This window comes from Leptopilina boulardi, unplaced genomic scaffold (assembly GCF_019393585.1).
Source record: "Leptopilina boulardi isolate dan_hultmark-lab unplaced genomic scaffold, ZJU_Lbou_2.1 LbouV2_273, whole genome shotgun sequence".
In the NCBI taxonomy this organism is placed as follows: Eukaryota; Metazoa; Arthropoda; class Insecta; order Hymenoptera; family Figitidae; genus Leptopilina; species Leptopilina boulardi.
Window position 1 is genome coordinate 741,061 of NW_026137833.1, and position 22,110 is coordinate 763,170.

The window sequence follows — 22,110 nt, forward strand, 5'->3', positions numbered from 1 at the left end:
ATGTGTACTTTTCTCATCGCTCTCGATTATGTCCATTATAACACAAGTCGAGCATAATTTGTACTTTCGTAGCGGAAATGTACTTATTTTATGTTTGCGTTTTATTAAGTTATTTAATTAATGGAATGCTAATGATATCGTTTGCGTCCATCCATATATATATATATATATATATATATATATAATGCACATAGAATATTATATTTTTCATTTTAAATCGAATTTTGTACTAACAATTATTAGTAATTTTAATAATTAAAACATGTGTTATAAAAAAAACTATTTCCATCTGTCCGTCCGTTTGTCTATACTTCCATAGTTAACTATATTTCCTTATGTATTTATAACAGTTACCAAATAGATGGCAATAGTTAACTATGGAAGTACAGACGGACAGACAGACGGAAATAATTTCTTAAAATAACATAACCTATAAATAGCATTATAGTCTCGACTTTTTGCAGAAAGATGATGGAGGGGGTAGAACTCTTTTTTAGAGACTTCAGTATAAATTGATACATCTCAGAATTTGGAGGATTTTTTCTTTATTTTTTTTTTTTTTTTTGCTTATCTATTCGAAGGTAAAGTGTGGTGGATAATGCGACGAGTTGTCTGAGCACGTTGATCCGGCGACGTGTGTACACGTGAAATAATTTCGTACAATGGGGACTCGAGTTCCGGGTTAAACAAATAGGCTTGGTCAAAAACGATGTCACGCATTTCCCCGAAGTGCGCGCTTCGCCTCGTTGAGCTTATTCTTGCATTTCTCTAACTTTATGCCAATGACTTTTGCCTTCATTGCTTTTAAATGTATATATATATATATATATATATATGCATATATCCCTGCGTAATTCACGATTATTATTAAATATTAAAAAAAAATCTATATGAAATTTTTTTTTAGAATCTTAAAATTTTACAGTAATTAAATTACATACTGTACGTATAGTAACGATTACTATATATAATAATAAATTTTACCCAACAGTATGGTAATATTTCCCTACACCTCTGGCAAAGATTACTATACATAATCAAATTTACCTATAATAGTATGGTAAAATTTACAAGAAAATGGTAATTTTATAAATCGTACTGCATATAGTAATGCATACTATACCTGATAGTAAAGTTTACCTATGAGCATGGTAAACTTTATCGATACCTATACAGCAAAGTTTACTATAAATAATAAAATTTACCTAACAGTATAATATCATAAGCTTTACAGGATTAATGTAATTTTACATGATAACGTATGATAACGTTTACTATACACAAAGATAAAGATTTACTATACATAAATGATAAAGTTTACTTATGAGCATGGTAAACAGTATTATTGTGTATAGTAAACCTTATCATGCGGTAAAATCTGTAAAATTACAATATAATTCTCAAAACTTTACCTATAACAGTAAGATAAACTTTACAGGAATATTGTAATTTTATAGATCGTAGAATAGTAATTTTTACTATGCATAATAGAAATTTTTACCTGACAGTATGGTAAAATTTACCTACACTCATGATAAAGTTTACTATTTATAATAAAATTTACCTGATTGTATGGAAAACTTTACTTTAACATACTACTGAGTAAACTTTAGTATATTTTTTTTAAAGATTAGAAATATCAAGATTCATTAAAAATTTACCGGCAGTTTTATATCAGAAACATTTTAAATTATTATCAATATTATAATTTTGTTTCCTATATACATAAAAATACTGTTATATAATGTATTATCCTTAAATTAAAAAAAATTTATTAAATTTATAGAAAATGTAAGTTTTTAATTTTTTCTAATTTCGTAATATTAAATTTAAATTTTCTAAGTTACGAATTTATTATTATTATTACAAAAAAAACGAATTACGTATTGTTTGCATTCCTTCAATATAATTATAAGTATGTGCTGCATTTCATTATATAGATAGCAATGTTTGAATAAAATTTATGGTATTCATTGAAAAATGATGATTAATTGGTTTTTTTTTGTGTCTAAATCAATAATAATATACAATATAGTGAAACAATAAGCATTGGTTAAAAATCTGATGAAATAAATCAAGTAAATTTCAATATATATATATATAAATACTTTTATCTTTATCAATTTTATGGATATTACACTGTGAATAACATGAAACAATTACACAATTTATATTTTTTGTTGATATTAAATTTCTCCTGTAATAGAGTAAAGTTTTATAAGTGGAAATTTTTTTTCCAATTCTTTTCTTTTTTAAACCACTCTTGTACAATTGAAAATATTTCAAATTTGCATGGAAATGAAAAAGAAAATTTAATTATTTCATGTAATTATTAGGTTTTTTTTTCATTATCTATTAACATTATTATTAATAACTTTATTGTATACCTATTTAATTAACGTTTGAAAAATATAACAAATGGAGTCAAAAAATTGATTTTTTTGTAATTATTTTAATAGTAAAACAAAAGGTATATTACGTTTTTTTTTTAGATAAAAAATTCAAATTTAAAGGCAAATATATATTTTTGTTAATTTCTTAAAATAATGTCAAGAGTCACAAATCGAAGTATAACTCATTAAAATGATAAGATAAAACTCTTTCTAATATTTGTATATAGATAATCACATTGATTGTTGTAAAAAATGTATAATATTTTTCTTTAAAAACCAAAAATACCTAAAAATTCTTTAAATAAATAAAAAAAATATATATATAGCTTTTGGTAATTGTTATAACATTTATAGTTTATAAAGCATTATTAAATTAAGTAATTTTTATTTAAATTATTTAGTACAAAATTCAATTTAAATTGAATAATATAATAATTTATATAATATCTTTGTAAATAATATATATATATATAAAATAGATATATTTTGTAAAAATTAACAAAAGCTTTTGTGTTTGCTTAAGATAGCTGAAATGATTTGTGAAGTAATTATTTTTGTATTTTACTATACACCAGTAATTAATTAGTAACCTGTGTTTTTTTTATTACATATGTACAAGAGTAGATGAACGATTATAAATTTGCGCGCATTGGATTAAAAGTTATATATATTTATTCTAATTAAAACAAAAATCTACGTGAAAGATAATGTATAAAGTTACATTAGTATTAATGTATAATTTAATTATAAAATGTTAATCCATTTTATTTTTTCATGCAACATTGATTTATGAGGTACTTTATATTGTGTTTTAAATTGTAAATTTTCCATTTCTATCTCTTTATCCGCATTTGAGAGCCGCTCACATAACTTTATAAGAAAATTAAAAAAAAAATTACGTATCCAAAAATATCAAATAAAATAATTAGTTTTTATCAACTAAAAAAAAAAAGAAAGGAAACTTTACTTTTTGAAGCTGATTTATAAAAATTTAGAAAATGAAATACCATAATTTTTAGGTTAGGATTCTTTTTAATTGACATAAGTACAAGTACCAACTATGTAACACAAAAATTAAAAAATGGCGCCAAATTTTAAAATGTTTGAAATAAATAATTGAGTATTTATAGAACCACGACAATAAGGGATTTATAAATATTTCTGTTAATTAATAATAATTATTATTAGTTAATTATTATTATTATTATTATTATAAAATAAAAATGAGTTCAGGTTTCTTTTATACTATTTTTATTAAAAAAAAAAAATATATATATATATAGAAAAATACAGGAAGGGTATATAAATTTATCCTTTTTTCTGCATGAAAAATGAATATTTTCGAATTGATTAGACACACACACACACACACACACAACAATATGGTTCATAGATATATTGAGATGTTTATGCAGAATAGAATGGTGAGGGGTTCAATATAGAAAAATATCAAGTAATAGGGGATGGAAAATTCTCCCAGGGCATTTTTCGAACAATGCGCAAACATATACTATATATAAACTACCCTTTCTATATACATATATTGTATTTATATATAGTTCCAATTCTGTAATGTATGAGTTGTTTATCACTGTGGAAATTTGTCTGGGCGAAAAATGATTTGTCATATATATATATATATATATATTTGCTAAGAAAATGTATTTTCAAAATTATGTAAATATTGCATTATCATTATTATTACTATATTATTATTATTATTATTATTATTATTATTATTATTATTATTATTATTATTATTATTAATAACTGTATTATATTATAGTTATATTATACAATAATATTCGAAAGTAAAATTAACTTTCTTGTACCAATTACTACGGCAGGGAAATTAATTTTCATAAATTGTTGCTTCATTTTTTTTTTTTTTTTTATTGAAAATTTCAGAAGAGCGATGTGCGCATAATTTGCATTCGCTGGCTATTTTAATTTCCAGACCTTTGGAATCTGAGATGAAAATGTGCAACATCGCGCATCTAGTATACTTATAGTTCAAAAACACAAGAATTTCGCTTAATAGGCACCATTGCATCTTTAGATTAGCATTCTACTGGGGATCGTGACTCGAACAGAGTTTCTTAAAGCAAACATGCAAATTAAGATATTTTAACATTGAAATATTCTTCTCTCTTGCTTCTAATCTATTTGCTTGTATTTTTTTTATATGTATATATATATATGTACGTGCCACACATTAAGCTCCTTTGATCATTATAAACATTTTACATTTATATCCGCGCGCGCAAGTATTTCACATTATTTTGCATATTTCATAAAATTGAAAATAATTATATGCGATAAAGTTGAAATTTCTTAACATTAGCGCGCAAGTAATGCACAATAAAAACCTGGGCTCATTTTGATGCGCAGCAAAAATGAACCAATGCTAAAAGACATAGAACGTGGCGCCACTTAGTTGACTCATTTTTGCTGCGGATCAAAATGATCCTGCTGGCTGGATCATTTTGAGCGCGGGTTTTTTCTGTGTAATAATGTATAGTACTAATATGCGTAGCTGTGGTAGATAAACATTTTTACTGCGCAGTCAAGAGACGTTACTGCACAGTTTAAAACTTTTAGGGAAGTTACTGCGCATGTTTGTTGGAACATATATGTAGAACATACAGAAAATACATTAATAATTTAGCCCTAACGAAAGATTCCTTAAATTTTTTTCCATTCTGCTTCTCTAGCTATGTTTAATGCTACAGTAAAATCCTTAGGTTTTTCTAATCTTACTCTTAAGGTTAATTGCAAGCATTGAATTTAGTTGCCCTAATCTTTTATATTCTGCAAATGTATTTCTTAAACATTTTAGTAAATCAATTAAATTATATAGTTTTAATTAAATAAAGACGTTTCAGCCGCTCCCACTATCTTATTTTTTTTATCATTCGGAATAAATTATTACGATACTTGGGATCAATCGATTCGTCTGCTAATTTACAACATTTTTCAATAATTATTATCGTTGTATTTTTATTAATATAAGAAAATTATATTTGTATATGGGGCATTCTATCTTAAAATTATACCCCTAGTAAACAAATGACAATATAAGACATTTTTTAAATAATTATTTCTCCCATTTAATTAAATCAAATTACTTTTGCAATGAGTGGTTTCGAAAGAGAAATTTCTAAACTTTACAACTGTAAAAAAGTTTTTCAAAAAAACATTTAAATAGTATAAAAAATTTAGTTTGAAGGTTAAACTTGTAAATATCTCAAAACACGTTGTCTCCGATTTTGACAAAATCTATGTCAAAAGAAAGCTTAAATATTCTATTTTTTATTTCCGTAAAGTTTATAATGGACATTTTCGAGAATTTCCAGAAATTAATTAAAATTCTCAGACGTTTCGGAGGTTAAAAAGGATTGAAATTTGTATGAATGGAAAACCAATTCTTTAAGAGCGGATTTTGTTTTTTAAATTTAATTTCCATTAACCTTACATTATTACATCACTTGACATTAGAGAAAAAAAATATTGTAAACAATAAATATATTGATCTTTAGCTATTTGCAATTAAAAATATTTCAAATTTAAAAAAATTATTAAGATTAAAATTGAAGTTTTAAAATTTATTTATTTAAAAATTTCGTAAAAACAAATGCCGCTGTATTTGAACAGAGGTTCTCTATTCATGCAAATGTCAACCCTTTTTAACCTTTGAAACGTCTGAGAATTTTAATTAATTTCTCGAAATCCTCGAAAATGTCCATTATAAACTTTACGGAAATAAAAAATAGAATATTTAAGCTTTCTTTTGACATAGATTTTGTCAAAATCGGAGACAACGTGTTTTGAGATATTTATAAGTTTAACCTTCAAACTAAATTTTTTATGCTAATTAAACGTTTCTTTAAAAAATTTTTTTTACAATAATAAAGTGTAGAAACACGGAGAGAAGAGATTTAGTCTATTCTACTAAACACGTTTAGCCCAGATTCTACTAAACAGCTTAGTCAGAGGGACTACTATAGTTCTGTCACACAAAAAAATTTACCGACAGAATAAAAATGCACAAATCTGATTGGTTGTCCACAATTAACCAGATTACAGACAACCAATCAGATATCTACATTTCGTTTCTGCCGGTAAATTTTTTTCTATCGATAATCGTGTAAATTTTTTTACTAAACAGTATCGTTCATTTAACTGAATGTTTAGTCCGTCCAAAATGAACGATACTGTTTAGTAGATTTAACTGAGATAGTAGTAAGATCTACTACGCCCTTCTCTCCGTGAATTTCTCTTTCGAAACCACTCATTGCAAAAGTAATTTGATTTAATTAAATGGGAGAAATAATTATTTAAAAAATGTCTTATATTGTCAATTGTTTACTAGGGGTATAATTTTAAAATAGAATGCCCCATATACGGATATATATTTATTTATATCAGTATTTTAAAATAGTTAAAAAAAATTATAATTTTTCCCCTACTGTGACCTCATCTCCTTTCTTCAATTACTATATCTTTATCTTTCTTCTTCTTGTTCTTTTCTTCTTCTTCTTCTTCCATAAGTCATCTCGAGTAATTTCTCGTTCCTTTTGCTTTGCTTTTCATGTCTCATTCTCCTTTCTCTCTTTCGCCAAAATATATTAAATCTCATCTACTGCGAAGCACATTATCATATCACAAAATGACTCAACTTCACAGCTTCCGTATACAAATGATAAATCCACTTCCTTAATCTTTGCATTATGTACAAAAAAAACTACCGACTATATACAAGTGATTTTTTTTATATATAGGCAACTTTATGCGGTCACGGTATCAGATAAACTGTTATTAAAACACTATAAAAACTGCACTTATAATCTTCAATTTATCAGAAAATTAAAGAAAAAAATATTTGACTTTGTCGAATTCACAATAAGAAAAAGAAAAAACAATATATTTATCTTATTATCAAGTAAATAAAAAAGAAAAATACTGCGTATTTTTATTAAATCGGAGGCCGTAGTACGTGATTATTAGTATTTTTATAGGAGCAACAATCAAAAATTCATAAAAACTTAAAGATTGGCACGAAAAAACCCAATTGCCACTAGCAGACATTTTATGATATAGGTACGAAGGAAAAACCACTTTTCAGAGGGCAATGGTATATTTACATTTTTTTTTTTTTTTTTTGCAAGTTGTGAAATCAAAATTTTTTATTCCATCCATTTTTCACATAAAATTATTTTTAAACTTTGTTAATGAAACACTAACAATATGCAATTTAATTAAATTTTATCTAAAATTCACGACGATATACCTTAGTTCAGAATTTTTCCAGGAGAGGCACTACTGTTCTCTATTTCTAATTGGCTGGTAACATTTCCGGAAATTTCACCGTCCAATCAGAAATACATAAGACAGTATCTCGCAAGTGACCCAACCCTGCTCACTTAACCCTTCTCACTTCTGATATTGTCGTCTCCTTTAACAAAAAAAAACAACAACAAAACATTCCAATAATAGTTAAAAAAAATTCTAATATATAAAAAACAAATGCTACATTGTTCAAAAATAAAAATTGGTGATCAATATTAAAAAAAAATCAAAAACGGATTTTTAACACAAGATATATAACAATATATACTTACCTAAAGCAGTGCGAGAACATAAATCTTACAACGTATTATATTTTACAACATGTTTTACCATTCAAAAACGACAATCAGCGCTCGTATTTAACTTATGTGTGGCACTTTTGATAAGATCGAAGAAGAAGAAGTAAAAAAGAAGAACAAAAAATCATTCAACTCCTCATTATAAATGCTTGCTTGGAGTTCATCGACTCTCGTTCGGAGGGACTTATATATATTGAAGTGTATATCGTTGGAAAACCAAGAGAGGAACAAAATCACAGTGATCGTCCGACCGACTTATTAAGCGAAAGTCACCTCGCGACACAGGATTAATGAATCGTAAAAGCCAAGATCTCTGACTGTCTTTCACGTACATAGCACCCAAGTATATATTATAAAGCCTCCTGCATTTATATTGCTGTTTATTGTCTTCCTTTATATGTTGTTGTAGTATCTAAGCTGCCATTTCTCTCGAGTCCCGAGAGCTTCAGCATATATATATATATATAAGACTCCATAGAATCACTAGACCATAGAGCGACCAATAAGAATTATTGCCATGTCTCACCCAGCAGCGCAATGCATTATAACTTACTATCATTGAAAAATCAACAGAAAACGGACCTGATTCTTGTTTTCATTCCAGGAAAGCCAATAAATGTCGTGGAATACTTTTTCACAATGCAGAGAAAATCTTGTCACTAAAAAGAGAAAAAAAAGCCCATTCATTCTACTTTCTAGAATTATTGTGATTCTGTTTTTATGACGGGTGAAACATTGTAGAGCAGAATTTATGAATTGATAAGATATACGAATTATTGATCTATAATAGCGGTGCTTCTTGATTAATAAAATTAAATTGTCAAAAAATTTGTTTTTAGAGGTTATGTCACTCAAAAATGTCTGCAACATGCTTCCAAGTTAGAATTTACCAATAAGTTTTTTCCAAAGTGCAAAATTTTAAGAGGTTATGTCCATTAAAAATATTTCTAATAACTGAAGTATTCTTCCGAGGTTATAATCAATTGTCTTTTCTGAACTGCAGAAAACCTTTTCTATTACAATTTTTTCCATTTTTCCATTTAAAAAAAATGTATACATAGAACTCATATCGATTAAATTTCGATATAAAATTATTGTACTTAATACAAGTGTTATGTATTACAAAAAGTGGATTATAAAAAGGTTAATTGAAATCACAAGCTTACTATAGCAAGGTTGAATCACATTAATTCTGTATTTTTAATTGGTTGGTCATATTTCCGGAAAATTTACCGTCCAATCAGAAATACATACAGAACAGTCACGCACAAATGACCGAACCCTGCTCATCTAACCCTTTAACTGACAAAGAAGCAAACAAAAAAAAAATAAATTTTAACAGAATAATTCGTCGCTCAAAAAAAAGTCGCAATTAATATTTTGGAACCTTGAAATAGAAAAATATTGCAACTTTTAAAAAAAAATCTCAACCATATTGACTTCCAATATAATACAAACACCATTCAGCTAAAGATAAAGTTGACGGAACTCATTAAACACATAACAAAGTATTGCTCTTGTTTTTTCGATGGGTCATCGATTCATTGTTAAATGAACATTCAAATGTGTTTTTATTTTTTTTTTTTTTTTAATAAGAAACCAATCCGCGGGCGGTCGTGCGGAATCACCGAATCGGAACTCGATTTTTGGCTTGCGTTCAATCAGATGTAGATGTAATTAACAACAAACAATGCCTGTCCAATGTAAGACGCGCGTACGATATCGTAAATTAATCGATTACACTTGCGGCCCCGTAGAAAACGTCGACCGGTTGTTAATCATCAACGCGTCTTACGTATATTATTTATTCCCTCTTCAGCAGACGATGGTTGAGGGGATGGGAGGGTGAGAGGCTCAGAGAAAAAGAGAGAGAGAGACGGGTACCTCACTTCATCTCAATGGCGATGAGAGCTGCCTATGGAACCGCCTTAAGGATATATTCAGCGTTATTCTAACTACCTTCGTAAATATGGGTAACTATCTTCGTAAATACGGCACTGCTGTCCTGACAAGCCATCGTTATCGAGTATTTTACTCTTTTTATTAATTTATTTTCCTTTGATATGATAGATTAGTCATACGATATTCCATGACATTTATTACTCGAGATTATTTGCGCTAAATTGTTTTTCATTCATTTTATATGCAATTTTACGTAAATTAATAGATACATAAAAATAAATATAAGACATAACTATTGTGCCGTTATTATTAACGGAGAAACGCAAAATTTTTGTTTTAAGTTGATAATATTAACAATAATAAAATAATAATAAATAATAATAATTAATAATAATGACGAGGAGAAGAAGACAAATTTTTCTAGCCAACCTAACCTCTAAATGTATTAAAACCTCTTTAAGCCCTAAGCACAATATGATCGCGAACGTGATACATGAGATGGAAAAGGATAGAGTCATATTTTTATTCTTTTTCATTTCCTGCATGCATCACGTTGGCATTGTTCTAAGAGCTTTACAGAATGAATATTAAGCTCGTTTTACAACATTGAAGAATATCTACTTTTTAACTTCCCATCCCTGAGAATAATCGTTGTTCACCAATTTCCTACCTGCCTACTTGCAGGAAAATTGGCGCAATATTTGAATAACACTAAAATTAAAAATTATTATATTATTAAAATATAATAATTAAAATTATTATATGAAGCTTATTTATTATTATTCCTCAAACTGAATATTAAAATAATGAAAAATACCATATTATGAATATTTTAAAGCAGTATTAATTATTATAAAATAAATTAATATGAGCAATATACAATTATGAATATAGTGTGTATTGAGGTACCATAACCTTAAAAAGTGACATGGATGTGTCTTTTGCGATAAATTGTAAATGTTATGAAAAATTTTTAGAATATTTATTGAAGAAATTGTAATTTTTTGTGTAATTTGTTATAACTAGAATTTTCATTTTTAACCTCTTGACAAAATTAACTAATTTTTCTAATTATTTTAATTATTATTATATAATATTTAAAATTTGTAAAACTCGTGTTATGATTATAGATTAGGATGTTTATATAATATAAAATGCTTTCATAATATTTACAACTTACCGCAAAAGACAAGTGTCTATCACTTTTTAAGGTTATGATACCTCAATACACGATTATATTCACAATTGTATATTGCTCATATTAATTTATTTTATAATAGTTAATATTACTTTAAAATATTTATAATGTGGTATTTTTCATTATTTTATTATTCAGTTTAAGAAATAACAATAATAATAAATATAATAATTTTTAAATTTAGTGTTATCCAAATATTGTGCCAATTTTTCTGCAGGCTGTCAAGCTGTGATTGTACCTTTAGGGTTTACAGAATGAATGTTAAGCTCGTTTCACAATATTGAAGAATGTCTAATTTTTAACTTCCTCTCCCTGAGAACAATCGGTTGGTTTCCATTGTCCCCAATCGTCATTTGTCATAATTCTCTTCAACTACCGCACCCTGTTCTAGTGAAAATTAAGTGACTTTATACTCAAAATTAATAGTTACAATAAAGTCACTAAATTTTCACTAGAGCAGGGTGCGGTAGTTGACGGAGCGACAGTTATTTATTCCAATGATATTGGCGGCAATTTTTAAATTATAATTTCGAAAATACTTATAATTACATTTTAAAAAATCAATTAACAATATTGACTAAATAAATAATTTATTCTAAAAATAAAAGAAATAAATAAATTGTATAACTAGTAAAATAATATATCAATATATCAATAAAAAATTGGAAAATATTAATTACAATTAATTTTAAAAACAATTATCGTTTTATTAATATGAAAAGAAGGGACATTTTTTTTTTGTAAATAAAATTAATTGAGAAGGTGTCAAAAGTGTTAAGTGCGATCCTCTCCCACCCATTATGTAGATGAATGAATTGTTGAACACTTGTCACGCCTCGCTAATTAAGATTCAGTCATATCTTCACTCCCTTGAAGACCCGGGTCTCTGTTATGCATTAAACTGCAGGTGTAAAGAAAGTTGTTTAATATTTATCCTCTATCGTTGCTGATGATAATGATGATGATGATGATGATGATGGTGGTGGTGGTGGTGGTTGGCACCATTGAGTTCCTTGCGTTTGGCCCATTAAGATTCGTAAAGGCTACTCTGTCAATTCAGGGAAAATATATTAAAATACGACACCTCAAGATTGATCGATTGCAAACACGATTGACGAGAGATAAGATTCCCGTCAATTCTTCTCGTTGAGAGATGCATTTTTCTCAATATTTTTTTTTTTACAATTTTTTCATGAATGAGCATAAATACTTTTGCATATGCAAACTAATCAATCCCCTCGATCTCTATTCAAAGAAAAACGGATGCAGATTTATATAATTATATATCATCTAAAGATCTTTAATTTCCCAAAAAGAAAATATCTAAACGAAATTGTAGGTTTTACCTTTCTTTTTTAATGGAAATTCAAAAAATTTGAAAAGAGTTGAATAGCGTCGAATAAATATTTTGATGGTAGTGTATATATAGTGAATGCCGGAGAGATGAATAGAATATAATGCATATAAGACAATAAAGAAAGTTGCCGCGTTAACGGAATGTTGGCTTGAAATGTTTTTATCATCTCTCTCTTTCTCTCTCTTCCATATTATAGTAATGATATTTCTTTTGCCGCCGTCACTGCCGCAGAGAGAATAGCGCGCGAAGTTTAATCATGAATACGCTCCTGAACATTAATATCTAATGAGGCTATTAGCACACGCGGCAAATGTTGCAGAAGGCTCGAACCAAACGTTTATGACACTAGATGACCTCCCTGAGTGAGCTTCTATTAAGAGTCGCGTGATCCTTTTAAGTAAGACATTACTAGGTGTGAGTTGATCTCGTTACAAGCAGGTTTCGGATAAAATTGCCATAAGAATTCACAGCAGATATTATTTTTTTTTTATTTTCTTTTAAAATTTTTATTCAATAAGTAAATGCAGTTCTTTTAAAAAAAAAAAAATATTTCCCTTTTTGGACACAATTATAAATAACGAGTTATAATTTCCATTTATTGGATCACTTTTTTGATTATATATAGAATATTGATGTTGAAACAAAGGATAAATAATGAAACTACTAAATAAGTGCGATAAATAACGAAAATAACTTCGTGCAGAAGAAGAGCGCACCAACTTGACTTTGTTGATTTCGATAAATATTGAAAATTATAATTGATCATAGTATTTCTGACACGGGAGTGGAGTATAAAGACCCACTAGGTAGAAATTTTTAAGAAAATTTAATTTTAAATTTGCCATAGTGAAAAATTATTACTAGCGCACAAAGTTAACTGACTACAGTAGTCAACGTCTAGGGTTCGAATCTTCCCTCGAATATTTTTTTTCTTGAAAAAAAATTACCGGGAGTTCAATAATACATTTAAATTTTAATTATAGGATACAACAAATAACAGTTGGATTAGAATAAAATAAATAATTTTTGATTTAATAGTCAAAATTACAATTTTTTTCAAAAATACAGCATAGTGGGTCGTTTTACTTGATATTTTACGTTAGTAATACCAAGATCTTTAATTTTTGTAAGTTTCATCAAAATTGACAAAGTCAAGTTGGTGCGCTCCTTTTATTAGTTGATTAAATTATTATTATTATTATGCTTTTTATTTTTATTATAATAACTATATTATTATAAAAATATTTTTTATATACTAAGTAAATACAAAAAATTTCTTTTAATACTGGTAGGAGAAATTTTCTAATTAATTCGCCAAAATACGAAAAGTGATATTGCCCTAAATTTTTGAAATGACAGGAGAAATAAAATTTACTTGATTTAAATAAGTCTTTGCTAATATCTTCTATATGTATATACGGTGTATATATAGTGTAACATAATCGTAATTTATAGCACGTGTCATAACCGCTTAATCACTTCTTGCATGTATCATTAAGAAGAATTAATAGCCATAAACACAAAACGAGAGTTCTCGCGGGCACTACTTTATAAGACCTTTATATATATATATATTTATATAATTTAAAACCAGGAAGAAAATATGATTTTAATTCATTTCTAATCAAATGAAAAATTTTCTGTTACAGATTCGTGTGATCCAATAGTGGAACGACCTTACGGTGAGTTAAAATTTTTTTTTTCCTCCAAGTTAGTTAATATTTATTTTATTTGCCAATTGGCCTTATAGGAAAAAAGAAAATCGTAACACGTATATATATATACCAAATAAGTCGCTGTGAAAATTGCCGAACAAGATAATATTGATTATTTTTTTTTTCATCTTTTCATATATTCCACGAATTGAAACGAATATTTGAAATCTATAAAAGCCTTTTGTTCTCTCAGTTTCTCTTTTCCTTTTACGATTTGCAATAAAATGCAAGTTGAATATCTCGTTCAAAGGTTTATGCATAGAAGTTTCTCGATCTTAGAGATATTCCAAGAATTGGCTATACTAGTACTGTATATAATATAAATATACATATATAGTTGTATCTAATATAATTTTGTCCAATAACTTGGGAAAAAACCGTTGATTCGTTTTTATAAAAAAAAAAAAAACAAGTACTCGATTCACAATTTTCAATATGTCTCATTTTATATATATATATATTTGTATATAGGTTATGGTTTCGTTTATAGTACAGTTAAAATTCATATTTAATTGGATATTCAGAGTGAATTTAATATTTTACTTCTTCGAAGAAATAGGAATTTTCATATATTTTTCTTAAAAAAAAAAAAAATTCTGAACTTCATCTGTTTACATTAAGTATTCAACCTTCGATTCAATTTGCTTTCTTAGAACTCACTGTAAATTTTACGACATTTCAAATCTAAATGAAGTCATTTTTTTCTCAACGTGTATCGAGAATGTAAATATTTTTTTTATTATTTGTATTATTATTATTTATCTAATTATTATTATTAATTATATTATCAATAATTAATAATATTATAAATTAAATTATTAATAATTTATTATTATCATTATTTTTATTATTATTATTATTATTATTATTATTATGTAAATATTATTATTATTAGTATTGTTATTTACCATTTATTTTCATTTTTCAATGTTATTTCGTATCCATTTTTTAATTTAATTAGATTAGTTAATTAAAAAATTGTCATAATCGTAAAAATGCGCGGTTGTTTACACTTCCGGTATTAAAATTATTGTCTATAGTGTGCGCGCGCACAAAAAAACATCGACAAGGAGTTATAATAATTCACTGATGGGTTCTTTCCCGCATGATATACACAGTGTTACCAATAACCAATGGAAAATAATGTTGGTAGCACTTGAGTTTTTCTCTATGGCAAGTTTTTAGAACACGCCTTAAAAAGAGACAACATTATTTAGTATATATTTACTACCTACAACAATGTTGTATTAAGAGTAGATTCATAAAAAAAAACAAAATAAATTTAACCGTTTATAATTAAAGACTCTTTTTTGTTATTAATTAAAAAGTATGTAATATTTTTAATTAAGAATTTTTTTTCTAATTCTCTACCATTTTTTTGGTTATATGCAAAAATAAATACAATGATGCTGTTCTTCCGGTTTGACGATATTATGCAAAGTCTAATAATTAATAATTTTATTAGTTCGTGACTTATGGTGTAAAGGCCAAAGCAGAATAGAATTGGATACGGAAAATGGGCATGAGATAGAAAAGAATAGAGATAGTTTCTGTCTTTTTCTATCTCATAATAAATGACAGAAATATTGCAGAGGTAAAGCAGGGTTGGGTAGGGACGCGTCGAACGTTTATGATTGGCCGATAATATTTCCGGAAATATCACCAACCAATCAGAAACGTTCGACGTGTCGTTACTCAGTTTTCGCAGAAGTGATCAAAAAAATAACCTCCAGCTAAATGATGTTGATGCAAAGGATCCATGGAAATGTTTTCGCGAGGTAAAACAAAAAAATCTTATATCCGGTAACATCTACCATGATATATACATATATATATATATATATATATAGTGTATAATGTATATATGTTGTCATGGACGGAATGCACCAAATGGTATAGTCGTAAAATTCAGCCTTATGCGATTCGGGAGGGGGACTATGTTTTGCCCCTTGTGAGATTATGATTACCCCATCCAAGCGCAACGGTGGCAGACACACATATAGTGCAGCAGCCGTGGCTAATATCACGCAATAATCCAAGTCGTCGGTCGGGTCCATGGGACTTGACTCTTCTTCGCTTGAGATTCTCCTTCTGCTGTTTCTGCCCCCCTCCTCCCTCTTTCCCTGCTTCCTCTTTCAAGGCAGTAGCACATATAATGTGTGCCACCAAAACTCGATGGTGCAAACGACCATCAGCAGTAAACTTATCTCCCCGAGTGTGTGAAGACATCAAAAGAGCCGCGCCGACCACTCGGGCGATATTGCCGCGAATTTCTTTGAGTATCTTAATTTTCCTTTTCGTGAGAGAGAGAGAGAAAAGTTCTGTTTCATCAAGAGACTTTTTCACTGTCCCTTTTTTATAATAGAGCAGGACAATAGAAAATTTAATCCATTTAAATCACATTTTATATTTCAAATCTTGTTATCACAATACATTTTTTTTACACTTTTCATACAATCGATTTTTTTTATTATAAAGAAATTTTGCCAAATTCGGAATCAGTGACCCCAAAAACCCCCCATGAGGTTAGTTTAAAACAAAATTGTTGAATATATTCAGAGAAAAGAGAGTGTTGAGGAAATTTGTCCAAAAGGGGCGGAGCTATTAAGGAATGTGGGCAAATTGGGCGGTGCTAAGAAAAATACGCCCTACAACTACGCAGTTATTGATATTTTTCAAACATAGTTGAAAAGCCCTGAAAAAGTAAGTTTCAAGCAGATTTTACAAAAACTAGACCAGAAGGCGGTTTCTAGCGATAAATTGTCCAAAAGAGGCGGAGTTATCAACGAATTGCCCAAAAAAGAATTTTCTCTACAGATAATTTGTCCTTGACCTTCAAAATTTGTCATGTCAAAAGAAAATATGTCCGAAGGGGCGAAACTAAGTCGAATTAAACCAAAAAGGACCGGGCAAAGTAAAATTTATTCAAAAAAGGGTGGAGCTTTTAAAAACAGACCAAACGAAAGGCGGAGCTATGAAAAATTTGTCTAAAATATGCGGAGCGAAGCAAAATTTATTTGAAAGGGGCGGTACTACAAAAAATTTTATCCAAAATAGGCGGTGATAATGCGAATTAAATTAAAAAAGGCCGAACCAACTAGAACTTATCTAAAAGGGGCGAAGAATTGGATTAAAAAGAGGCGGTGCTAATGCGAATTGAATGAAAAAGGGCGAAGAAAAACTGAAATTTATCAAAAAAAAGGGTGGAGCTACAGTAGAATTGATTAAAAAAAGGCGGAGCAAATCAGAATTTATCAAAAATGGGCAAAGATAATGAATAGTTTACTGAAAAAAAGTTAAAATAAATTTATCTGAAAAGGCGGGTCCATAGAATATTTATCCAAAAGAGGCGGAGCGAACCATAATTTACCTAAAAGGGGCGGTACTATGAAGAATTTGACCAAAAAAGGCGGGGCTATTGATTATTTACCCAAAAGAGGTGGAGCGATGCATAATTTATCTAAAAGGGGTGGTACTATAAAGAATTTGACCAAAAAGAGGCGGTACTAATTCAAATTTAATAAAAAAAAGAGGCGGAGCAAACTAATTTGTTAAGGAAAGAGGTGGAGCCACAGTACAATTGCATAAAAGGCGGAGCAAACCATAATTTTTCAAAAATAGGCGGAATCAATGAATAGTTTACTAAAAAAAAAGTTGTCCGAAAAGGTGGGGCTATTGAATATTCGCCCAAAAGAGGTGGAGCGAACCAAAATTTATCTAAAAGGGATGGTACTATGAAGAATTTGACCAAAAAGAGGCAGTACTAATGCAAATTTAATGCAAAAAAAGGGCGGAGCAAACCATAAATTATCAAAAATGAACGAAACCAATGAATATGTTACTAAAAAAAAATTAATATTTTGTCCAAAGAGGGCAAACATGATGTAGAGTAATTAAGAATTATATCAATAAAAATTAATATTACAATAATTATCAAGGTACAAAAATTCCTACATAAATTTTTCAAATTCGTATTTAGTGAATCAAAAAAAAACTAAAAATTCAAATCTGATAAAAATTGATTTATATATCTTTAATACGTCTAAGTGAGCAGTTCGAATATAATGAAGTGTCATTTATATTAAAAAGCAAATCCGGACTGACAAAAAAAAAAAAAAATGACGGTGTGGAATTTAAAAGAGCGCACAACGATGGGTGATGGAATCAACAGGTTCCGTTATGAGAGTGTAAAGCGTTTTGAATCCACCCTCTCTTGAAGGGTATGAATCCTTGGCGCGAATCTTGTTGTAAGGGGTGACCCCTAACTGCGGGGGGTCGGTCGGTTAAGGCGCCTATGTACATCAAATGGTATATCAGGGTTGATTCTCGACCCCTGACTGTCTCACACACACACACATAAATATATACATATACATATAAACATCGTTGAACATAGACGATTAAGGCAAGATGAAACTTTGCAAGCCCCCAATGGAAAACTTAAAATAACACACAGCTCGATCATCGGGACGTCTTCGCCGACAGGCAACAGCCTACTTTCGTATTCCCTCTGTTATGTCTCCTACAGGAGAACAAGATCCCTCCTGTCGACACGCGTCTCTCTTTCTCTCTTTCCATAACCTGGCTCAAACGATACGATTAAATCGACCCCTTCAAAGAAAAGCAAAGCGTCCGACAAAATAGGAATTTTTAAACATATATCTCTAATACATTTACACAAAAAGGAAAAGGGTGGAAATATTTTCTATTTGAATATATATTCATATGTACTTTTTACAAAAGGGGGAAATCAATTGATATAACATAATTTATATTAAAAATAATTATTGCTTCCCTGAAAGTATTTTCGATTTTAATTAGAAATTTAATATTAATTGAAGTAATTTTAATTTAACTATAAAATTATATTTAATTAACGCTGTTGGGGATTATACGAATTGCAAACATTGATCAAGATTATTTCTTATCATTTTCTCACTGTTATATTATTATTGCCATTATTATTATAAAGATTAATTGTGGCGATGAATTAAATATATATATATATATATATATATATATATATATATTTTTTATCAATGGCGTGAACGTGCGGCTTTAATTTACTTCTTGCAAATATGAAATTAATCTCACAGCCCCTTGGAGACCATATAGTCGAAAGACGTTTTACATCCACTCGATGTAGATGATGCATGCAACCAATATAATGTTGTTTATTTGTCAAATATTGACGCGCTTATTCCTTTGGAAATTTTTTAGCCACTCTCTCTCTCCCCCCTTTTCTCTCTCTCTCTCTCTTAATTATGAATTCACTTGTAAGTTCTCTTTTTCACGGCAGATTTTCAACAAAATCATTCTTTATGGTTTATTACCATGAACTTTGCTCTTCGATATTAGCAAGGAAGTATATAGAGGTGTGTTTGCAATCTTACTAAGAAATGCAAAATTTATAACTATTGCCCGTTATCGATATTGATCTTTTGAAATAAAAAAAGCAGGCGCAAAGCGCCTACGTCTAGGATTTCGTGCGGCTTTTAAAATTTAGACCAAAAGTTATTTGTATATAATTTATAATTACATTATATATATATATACGTTAATATATGGGTGGATGATCCGTAATTTGACAGTGTCACATTTCAGATATCGTGCAGTTGACTTCCAGTTTCGTTTTTCGAAACGTTAATATATGAGTAGAGAATCCAAATTGTGACACTGTCACATTTTAGAAGTCGTGCATTTGACTTCCGGTTTGTAAGACAGACAAACGCCAAAGCAAAAGTATAACGCTCTCGGTCCTGAGCCACGAAACCCTAAAAAAGTACTAAAATATAGTACCAATTTTTAGGTATCAAAATAGAACCAAAAATGACACTTTAGTACCTAAAGTCGATATTAAAATAATACCTTTCGTTTTAGTGAAAGAATATTTAAAAATAAAATCTATTTATATACTTAATTTTTTTTTTTTTAAAGGTATTGTTTAAAAATATTGTATTTATATTGTTCAATAATTATTCTAAATAAAAATTCACTCTTTCAATGTTTATTATTTTACGATAAATATAGTATATATATATATATGTAAGATTAACGAGAAGATGGGAATTCTATTCCGGGGCAAAATTTATCGCATGGCGCTCGATAAGCTGTAAATTTGGACGCGTCAAAGTTGAGCACCCCTTCGATGCTCATTACAGTGTATCCCGCCTCCCGGCGGCAGTGGGTAATCAGGGGTGGGGTGATAGGACAAGAGTGAGGGGTAGAGGGGGAGGGAGGGCGGTGGGTGACCTCGCCCGGGGCCTTTACCCTTCCTTTCCTTGATCCTTCTTTCCTCTATCTTCGTCCCGTGCGCGCGCGCGTCCTTCTCCTTTGAACTCTTCTTCTTCTTCTTATTCACCTCTTCCTTCTCCTTCTCTCTCATTGGTACTCCACGCGCTCCTCATCCAACAATCTCTTGTGAGCTTTGCATTTTCAGGATGCGCGGCTCTCGCATTAGATTAAAAGGAAGTCGACTTTTCAGGGTGACTAATCGATTACCTAATCGAGAATTCCTTCAACGTGGTTGGTCTCACTTATATGTTTATATATATTTTTTAACTTACAACAGAAGAGAACAATGTAATATAATTTTACATAGCATTAAATTGTTTTATTTTTCGATTCTTTGTAAACATTGACGAACTAAAAGGAAGAAGGAAGTATAATTTATAAAGATGCCATTTTAATATTAATTTGACAAAAGAGAGCAGTGAGAGATAGATTTTAGCCGAAAAAGCGTATTCAAACCAAACTAGACAAAAAAAGGGAGGAGGAAATTAGAATTTATCCGAAAGGGGCGGAGTTTTTGAAAAAGAAACACTAAAAGGCGGATCGAATAGAAAAATTGTCCAAAAGGGGCGTAGCGAACTTAAATTTGTTTTTATAGTTCGACACTAAGAAGCATTTACCAGAAAATAGGGTGTAAACCAGAATTTGTCCGAAAATGGCAGAGCCATTCAAAATTTTTTACATAAAGGCAGGGCGATCCCAATTTTGTCCGAAGGTGCGGATCAAAATCGAATTTTCACTATAGAAGGCGGGATTAAGTAGAATTTTTCCAAAAGAGGCGGAGCGAACGAAAAAAATCTGAAAGGGGCGGTACTGATATTAATGTTACCAAAAAAGAGGTGGTGCTAATTTGAATTCAATTAAAAAGGGCGGAGCAATCAAAAATATTTTTGAAATGAGAAGAGCTACTGTAGAATTGATAAAAACCGGCAAGACGAATTATAATTTATGTAAAGTGGGCGGAGCTTATAAAACATTTACAAAACAAAGGCGGAGCGATTAAAAATTTGTCCATAATAGGCGGAGCAAACCAAAATTTATCTAAAAGGGGCGGTAGTTAGAAAAATTTGACCAAAAAAGGCGTTACTAAGGCGCATTTAATAAAAAAGGGCGGGGAAAAATCGAATTTTGTTCGAATAGGGGCGGCGCTATCGTAGAGTTAGACAAAAAGGGCGGAGCAATACTGTATTTGTTCGAAAGAGGCGGGACTAATTTCAATTACCCAAAAGGTCAGGGAAAATTCGACTGAAGAAGGTGGAGCTATTGAAAAATTGACCAAAAAAGGGGCGGAGCAAACCAGAACTTATCCGTAAGGGGCGGAACTATTGTATCTTTTACCGAAAAAGGCGGATCCAATTTGTCCAAAAAAGCGGTGCTAACTCAAATTTGCCCCAAAAAGGGCGGAGCAATGAAAAATTTGTCCAAAAAGGCGTGTCACTAAAAATAAATTAAATAAAATTTTACAAAATTACAACATCAAAGTACAATGTTAATAAATTTTCAAAATAAATAAAAAATAGATAAAAAAAATTCCCAAAATTCAAAAACAGTTAATTTTATAGCATAATATTATAAAAAGCATGTTTTTGGTATAAAAAAAACAAAT

General features: G+C 29.1%; 1 protein-coding gene across 2 annotated transcripts in view; it reads left to right on the plus strand.

Annotated features, from left to right (window-relative positions):
- Positions 1-22,110, plus strand: part of LOC127281571 (POU domain protein 2-like) — a 178,825-nt gene that overhangs the window by 30,842 nt on the left and 125,873 nt on the right. For both annotated transcript variants that reach the window (XM_051305329.1, XM_051305330.1), the window contains exon 2: positions 14,148-14,180. In XM_051305329.1, coding sequence (XP_051161286.1) covers positions 14,148-14,180 — 33 coding nt within the window. The remainder of the gene's footprint in view (positions 1-14,147; positions 14,181-22,110) is intronic.